Consider the following 8,170-nt stretch of genomic DNA (forward strand, 5'->3'; position numbering starts at 1 on the left):
ATCCCAGGTGCGTGGACCTGGGGGGAGAGGGGGCATCTGACCAGTGCCTCCTTCCTTTAGAGTTGAGGTTACAGCTCGACCTGGCTCTAGGCTGTGGGTGGCTAAGTGCAGCAGCCCTGGCATGGCTGGAGGAGGGGCAGCGGCTAAGTGGTTTCTGAAAAAGGGCAAAAATGATGGGAAAAGCTTTGGGGTCCTCTGGGAATCAGAGCCACGGCAACAGCAGCTGCTGCCCTTGCTAGAAACGTTTTCATTGAGTGCCAGAGTGCCCGCGGCCCATCCCTGCCAGAGCGGAGCAGCGGCGGCCTGGGAAGGGGCCTCGGACCCTCACGGAGCCAGGGGGGTGCTGCTCTGCGCCTCACAGCAGCCCGACTCGCCTCTCCAGTGGAGCAGCCGTGCAGCTCACCTGCTCCCCCTGGTCTGGGTGTGCCCTGTGCCCACCGGCTCACCTGCTCCTGCTGGGTCTGGGAGTGCCTACAGCTGGCTGGTAAGTCCCCTTTTGTTTGAGGGCCAAGGCAGCTGTTAGCCGTTGGCATAACGAGTCGTCCAAAGCTGGGGCCTCCCTCTTTCCAGTGATACAAGCAGGTCAGCTGGCCTCAGTTACTCCATCTAAGAACTGGGAATAATAATAGTGGCCTAACGATCTGTGAGGCTTATACGAAATGGAAGCTCACGTCTGACGGTTCACGAGCGCTCGGTGAGTGATGGTGGAGGTTGCTATTATCAGTGTTTATTATTTGGGCTGGAGTCCTGCTGGAGTGAACAGGCTGCGGCTGCTGCGGAGGTCAGTGGTTTGTGGTAGAGGCTCCCCTGGAGGGAAGGAGCGCTGGACTGAGGGCTGGAGCCCTGGGTCCTTGTCCAGGCTCCACTCTGGTTTTGACAGTGTTCCTGTGGCTGTTCATCCCTGGGCTGGGAGCCCAGCTCTCTGTCCCTCTTTAGGAGATGCTTGGGTAGGCTGAGGATGAGACCGATCAGGGCTGGGTGCTGACCAGCCTGCGTGGAGGGTGGAGGCAGATGGTGCTCCGGGCAGGGAGACTCCACCCCGGGATGCACCACCTGGATGTGGACAAAAGGAGGGAGTCTTCTCTTGGGAGATGGGTGGGGTCCTCCTGGCTCCAGAGTTGAGAAAGACTCAGAGGGCCAGCCAGGTTCTCTGTTCACATTTTCTTAGGTCTGTCCTTCAGTCCAGATGGATGCCTGTGAATCCTTTGTAAACCAAACCGCCATCATACAACCCAAATCAAGGCGGCCATTCCATCGCTGTAGAATGTTGGGCTGTGGTGGGTGCATTGCCGAGGAACTCATGGCCATGCTCTGGCCATAATAGACTTTCCTGTCCCTGTCTCTGTCCCTGTCCACGCTCTCCTGCCCCCCTGCCTGAAGCACATGGCCCGTCAGTCCCTGTCCTACCCCCTGTCCTGGGAGGAACTTGTTTTTTAATAGAGGAGTAGTTGCAGAACATCAGTATAGATGCATGGTTTGTTGACTAACTGCAGGTTAGCACTGTTTGGGCTGCTTTAAGTTTACTGGGTTTAGTTAGACTTGGACCTGACAGAGGAAGAGGGCAGGCAGCTCAGAAGGAGCATTGCTACAAGGTTCTTGGAGGTGTCTGCTCCAGTCTGTGCTCTGTTGTTGGACTGCTAAGAGCTGCTTAATCTTGGTTTTGCAGCCAGCCCTACCCAAGCATAGACTCAGACATTCTGGTGAGAGCCAGGTGTGCCAATGGCCTGGGTCTTATTTGTACTTTGTTGTGGGGGTTTAGAGCTTCCTGGCATGTTGTTTGAATAGGAAGGTGCTGTAGGGTAAGAGCTTCTGACTGGAAGGGAGTTGTCCCCACTTGCTTGATCCAAAGCTGGGAGCCCCGGATCAGCCCCCATGCCCTGGTGTGACCTGGGACTGAGCTGAATGGTCACAAAAGAGCGTCGAAATTTCCAGAGAGGTAGTGGAATACTGGCGATGCTATGTTGCCTGGGATTGAATCCAGGTTCCACCTCTTATTATCTGTGTCACCCCGGGCAAATAATGTAAGTGCCTTGTGCTCAGTTTCCTCACCTGTGAAATACCTGTCTCTGCAAGGTGCTGTGACAATGAAGCATGCAGAGCGTTCCAGCAGGGATTGCCTTTGCACCGTATGTGCTCGAACACCACACCATTTCCATTTTCCCTCACCTCCTGCACCTTCCAAACGCCAACTGGCTCCCCATACTGTGAACAGTCCTTGACAAGCATCGTCTTCTGAAGCGTCTCGCTTTCCGTGTGATAATGTCTGCAGACCGCTCCTCGGTGTTTGAGGCCGCAGTCATCCCGTCCCACACTACCGCCCGACCTCTGGTGCCACTAGATTCCTCTTCATCAGCCATTCTGGGGATCTCCACCTCTGTCCCAGCCCCAGTCCAGCCCAACCTCATGCCCTTTCCAGGCCCAGCTCAGCAGCTGGAACCCATTCCCAGTCTTTTCTGCCCGGCCCCATTGCTCACGCCACCTGCGCAGTCCGTGCTATTATTTGTCTCAGGTGGGGTCTGAGTCCTCACTGTGCCTCGTCAGTAGATGGTTGTGGGTACTGGGGTGAACAAACGGGCCTGTGGTTGGGCTGTCTGTGGCCAGGAGCTCCAAGCTGACCTTCCCTGTGGGGGAGGATCAGGATCAGAGAAAAGCTCAAGTCTTCTGGGAGCAGAGCACGAGGGGTCAGCCTCTGTTCTGTCCCCAGGATGTGGAGTGGTGAGCCTGCCTCATCTTCTGCCCATGGGTTGGGTCCTAGCTGGAGCCTCAGATCATAGCTTAAGTGTCACCATGGCTGAATCTGCACTGCCTGATCTTTCCCTTAAGAAATGCTGCTCTTGAGAAGTGTCCCAGTGGCCGTTTTCTGGAATCCAGCCATGGCTGCAGCGTTCCTCTCCCTAACTTCCTATGGAAGTGGGAACGAGATGAGTCTACATCTGATACCTCTCATTTCTCCAAGACAATCAGTACAGCTTTTTTTCATAAGGAAATTTTATGAAAATTAAGGCATGGATCCAGGAGCAGGGAGGGGAGCCTCAGGGGAGGTAAAGCAGTGAGAGCCAGAAAGTACTAAATTGCAAAGTAGGTGTGTTGAGAGGGCCCTGAGAGGTGGTGGAGAGGTGTGTTGAGAGGGCCCTGAGGGCCTGGGAACTGGCCACTATGGGGGGAGGGAGCAGGAGCTGTGCAGGCGCAGTGGGGGAGGGGACCTCTGAGAGATGATAGGATTTGGGCAAGATGAGGAGGAAAAGACACCTCAAATGGAGACATCACAGAGGCAGAGGCCTCTGAGAAGTGGGAGAGTCCTGGCCACCAGGGAGTGGGGACCCCCTCCAGACAGAGGGAAGATTAGGAGGGAAGGCTTAGAAAGGAGTGGAAAACCGTACCTGCACCAGAATGTGGCCTGTGTGCCAGCACAACCTTCCCCACATTCTTCTAGGGCTTCAGGCCTAAAGGGTCTCTCAGCCCCACATCACTCAAAATCTGAAAGTTCAGGGTCAGGTTACTAGAAACACAGACATTTGACAAAAATGACAAAAGGTGCGCAAACCCCCCCATTAACGCAATGGCTGCAGCCGCCAGCTTGGGGAGCAAATGCAGGTGTGAGCAAAGCTGAGGAGGGGGTGCAGCAGCCCCCCAGTGGGAGTGTGAGCGTGGGGGTCTCTGCCAGCCACCGGGTCTCTCAGGACGCAGGCTGCTCCAGCTTTGGGGCCCCACCATCCTCTTCCCTGAGGACCTGCTCCCCTTGTTTCCCTTATTCCACCTGGGAGGAAGCAGGGCAGGCCGTCACCTGCCTCTGAGACCAGCAGCTGGAGCCAGGGGGCGGAGGGGTCCATCCCGGGCCCTCTGAGCCTGCAGGTTCCAAGCTGAGCTTCTGCTCCCCTGGAGGCTGATGCCCATGTGGCTGGCCGGCCTTCTCACTTCTGGGGCCTCTGGGGTTGGCGGTACAGCACCCCAGAAGCTTCCATTCTGGGGGCCTCAGCAACTGTTGGGCCTCTGGGGTGTCCTGCTTCACAGAGGCCTTGCAGGAGGGCAGTGGGGGCTTGGACCACGCAGTCCTTCAGCTGGAAACCAACCCATCTCCTTGGCCACCTGCAGGCTGCCTCTTGGGCCACAGAGGAGCTGGCAAGGATGAAGAAATGGGGGAACTCAGACTCAGGAGAGTCCGAGGACCCACCCCAAGAGGACTCGTGCTCAGATCCCTTGGATGAAGACCCTAACTTCAGGCCGACTCTAGTCAAATCCCACTTCTTTCCCACGGCCAAGAGCCGGAGCCGGCTTTTTGGGAAATGTGACTCAGAGGAGGTGTCCCCCATGGACTGCTCTTATGAGGAAGGCGAGCTGTCCTCCTGTCCGGCCATCACAGTCAGCCCCGCTATCATCACCCAGAGGCCTGGGGATGGCTCTGCCTCTGCTAGGTAAGCTGGTCTGGAACCCCAGCCCCTCCCCACCAGGAGTCCAGCTGACGCAGAGACCAGGTCCCGGTCTTGGAAATACTGGCGTAGGGGCTGAAAGGCATAGAGCCGGGGAGACTTCAGTGGTCATCTGCTCCAGCATCTGCACTCACAGGTGCTTCAGGACACGAGGTCCCAGATGCTGGCTTCTCTGCAGATGGCTGATCGCCGGTGCCCTCTGATCTCTGGGTGCTCACCAGCTCTTGGGCTTTAAGTCACAAAACTCACAGCCTCAGGATGCTTTTAGACAAAGAACACAAGCAGTTCCAGGGAGCAGCCCAACAGCCCTGCCACCTCCTCCCAAGCAGGTCAGGGAGGGCCCTTGGCCTGGCTGACCCCTGGGCCAGCGTCTGTGTGCTTTTATACTTGCAGGGGCCACCAGGGCTACTGCCTCCAGAACCCCAGATGCTGAGCAGCCAGAGAGAGAGAGAGGGGCCTAGGTGCTGAAGGAAGTGGTGGCAGCAGACTTAGATGTCCCTAGGGAGGGTGGGACAGAATGGGGACACAGGTGCCCTTCTAGGGTGATCATCTGGACAGAGGAGAGTGTTGTGGGGTATCATGCATGTTCCTCTTCTGCTTTGCCTTGGGGTTTAGCTGTGTTCCCTGACAAGCTCCTGAGGCCCTCGGGGCAAGGGGTGGCCGGAGTGTGAGAGAAAGATGTCTTGGGGCCTGCAGGCAGCTGTTCCAGAACTGTGTCCCTGTGGGAGCCAAGAAGAACCTCCAGCTCTATGACCGCAGGAAGATCTTCGAAGCTGTGGCCCAGAATAACTGCGAGGAGCTGGAGAGCCTGCTGCTGTTCCTGCAGAAGAGCAAGAAGCACCTCATGGACAGCGAGTTCAAAGGTGGCCCAGGGGCAGTGGGCTTCCCTGGAGAAGCCCGGGGGTAGCGTCTACTCTGACCCGCTTTGTTTTGCAGACCCAGAGACAGGGAAGACCTGCCTGTTGAAAGCCATGCTCAACCTGCGTGACGGACAGAACGACACCATCCCCCTACTCCTGGAGATCGCCCGGCAGACGGACAGCCTGAAGGAGCTTGTCAACGCCAGCTACACAGACAGCTACTACAAGGGTGAGGCGGGCGGAGTGCGGCGGTCTGTCCGCAAGCACACCTGGGCCTGGGGGGGTACTGTCACGCGTGGCAAGCCTCACTCCCCGTCCCAGTCACTGAGGCAGCACCTCCTGGTCTTGGGGGACCCTGCCTCCTCCCCCACCCACTGGAGCCATCTGGTTCTGAGGTTCCCTCTGCAGGCTGGGAGTTGCTCTCTGCTAGAAGTCAACCTCTCTCTCGGCTCCTGTTGCTTCGCTCGGGCAAATTTGACCTCACTTGCTCCCAGTCTGTGCCCTCTGTTCCCAGGGGTCTTTACTCCTGCTGTGGGGGTTGCCCAGATCTCTTTTGGGGACCTCGGCCTGGCCTGATATGGGGGTCACTGGTACTTCCTGCCCAGGCCCTCTTCGGGCACCTGTCCCCGCACCCCCAAGGGACGGTGAGCACGTGCCAATCGCAGGCCGGCGTCCCCACAGGCCAGACGGCGCTGCACATCGCCATCGAGAGGCGGAACATGCCACTGGTCGCCCTCCTGGTGGAGAACGGGGCAGATGTCCAGGCTGCGGCCAACGGGGACTTCTTTAAGAAGACCAAAGAGCGACCTGGCTTTTACTTTGGTAGGTAGACCTGCGGTGGGCACTTGGCTTTTACACCTTGCAAAGGAGGGGGGTGGTGTGGGGAGTTGAGGCAGAGATGGAGAGAGTGAAGCAGGGTGGTCTGGGGACTAAACCTCGTGCCCATGTTGGCTTCAGGGGAGCTGCCCCTCTCCTTGGCTGCATGCACCAACCAGTTGGGCATCGTGAAGTTCCTGCTGCAGAACTCCTGGCAGCCGGCAGACATCAGCGCCCGGGACTCGGCGGGCAACACGGTGCTGCACGCCCTGGTGGAGGTGGCCGACAACACGGCCGAAAACACCAAGTTTGTGACCAGCATGTACAATGAGATTCTGATCCTGGGGGCCAAGCTCCATCCGACGCTGAAGCTAGAGGAGCTAACCAACAAGAAGGGGCTGACACCCCTGGCTCTGGCCGCCAGGAGTGGGAAGATTGGGGTATGGGGAGCCTTGTGCCTGGGTTGGAGTGTGGAGGTGCTGCCTGTCTCGCTGTGCACACCTGGCCTCTCCAGCCACTCCCAGGGCCGCCGCCCAGCTTGCTGGGGCAGGGCGGGCCGGTGAGAGTGAGCCGGAGGAACTGGGAAGTGCAGAGCAGATGCAGCGCGTGCCACGTGGCTGCTTCTGCGTGCCCACTCCCATCACCCCAACAGACAGGGTGGGGGTGGGGTGCTGGGGTGGGTTGAGCTGCAGATAAGACTGAAAATGGTGTAGTTGTTTGTCTAGGGCAGGCAGGACTTTCGGGTGATGGGAGGGTTCCAAGGCTGGAGTTTGGGATAGTAGGCGGGCCCAAGCCCAAATAAGGGGGCGTAGGGGTGCTGTCAGGCTGTGGAAGGCTGATGGAGGGGTTGGACAGTCGGACACTCGAGAGGAGAGGGCTGCTCAGTACCAGGGAATTCTGGAACCCCGCTCACCCTTAGTCTCTTAGGATGACTTTTAACCTTGTTTTAATTCTTGGTTTTATTTTTTGGATTTTCTTTATTCCTTCTGGCTTGAGGTTTTTCTAGAATGGACTGCTGTAGTCTGCCACTGTGAGATGGGAACTGAGGGGCCAGGTGTGATCAGGTGATGGGGTTGATGTGGCAGGTTGATTTTGATGATATGGGGGCCACTGGGTGAGGGTGCAACCCTCCCGGGACTGGGTGGACCCCTACTGGGCTGAAGCATAGTTACTCTCTGAGCAGAGCTGGTGAGGCGCAGCCTGTGGCTGGGACCTGGGCTGGCCTCTGACAGGCTCCTGCCTGGTGGCAGGTGTTGGCCTATATCCTCCAGAGGGAGATCCAGGAGCCGGAGTGCAGGCACCTGTCCAGGAAATTCACCGAGTGGGCCTACGGGCCCGTGCACTCTTCGCTCTATGACCTGTCGTGCATCGACACCTGCGAGAAGAACTCGGTGCTGGAGGTGATCGCCTACAGCAGCAGCGAGACCCCTGTGAGTGGGCCAGTGCCGGAAGTCTGCTCTGCTTGTTCATTCATCAGTGAAAACCTGCTTCCTGGGGACAGGGTGTGGGGGGATAAGCCTTACAACTTCATCTCCAGTTCATTCCCACAGAATGCCTTTCTCTACCCAACAATCGGCACATGACATTCCCATAAAAACTTAAATATTTCAGAAGCACAAAGGCAAAAAGGAATCCTCCCTTGCACCATCTGGAAACACGTAGCTTCACTTTTTATAAATGGGATCATACTACATATCACACAAAAACCACTTTTTTCACTTTGGTATGTTTTGTAGACAATTTTATATTAATCCACATGGGCCAGTCTTGTCGAAAAAATTGCTGCGTAGTATTGCATTGTAGAGATGGGGAGTAAATGTCCATAGAAGGACATATATATATATATATATATATATATATATATATATATATATACACACACATACATATATTTACACTAAATGATTTTGCCTATGTTTGACCATTTTGATCCAAGTTTTATTTCATCATTTTCTATTTTGTTACACTGTTCACTACTCTAATTTAGTGGTAAGAAAATATTTAAGAAATATCAGTTTAAGAAGGTAAAAAGTGATTAGTATACTAGGAGTGCACCTCCCTCAGTGT

General features: G+C 56.2%; 1 protein-coding gene across 3 annotated transcripts in view; it reads left to right on the forward strand.

Moving 5' to 3' along the window:
* The first annotated feature begins 249 nt into the window (after window positions 1–249).
* TRPV1 (transient receptor potential cation channel, subfamily V, member 1) overlaps window positions 250–8,170 on the forward strand; it is a 24,891-nt gene continuing 16,970 nt past the window's right edge. For 2 of the 3 annotated variants that reach the window (XM_004684767.2, XM_012726407.1), the window contains exons 1-7: window positions 250–484; window positions 4,093–4,412; window positions 5,124–5,290; window positions 5,364–5,516; window positions 5,969–6,109; window positions 6,245–6,543; window positions 7,354–7,533. In XM_004684767.2, the coding sequence (XP_004684824.1) occupies window positions 4,126–4,412; window positions 5,124–5,290; window positions 5,364–5,516; window positions 5,969–6,109; window positions 6,245–6,543; window positions 7,354–7,533 (1,227 nt within the window). In that variant the 5' untranslated portion in view covers window positions 250–484; window positions 4,093–4,125. Of the gene's footprint in view, window positions 485–671; window positions 695–4,092; window positions 4,413–5,123; window positions 5,291–5,363; window positions 5,517–5,968; window positions 6,110–6,244; window positions 6,544–7,353; window positions 7,534–8,170 lie in introns of those variants that run through there. The other variant, XM_012726406.1, reaches the window with a different exon arrangement.

This window comes from Condylura cristata, unplaced genomic scaffold (genome assembly GCF_000260355.1).
Source record: "Condylura cristata isolate star-nosed mole 26May11 unplaced genomic scaffold, ConCri1.0 scaffold00017, whole genome shotgun sequence".
Lineage (NCBI taxonomy): Eukaryota > Metazoa > Chordata > Mammalia > Eulipotyphla > Talpidae > Condylura > Condylura cristata.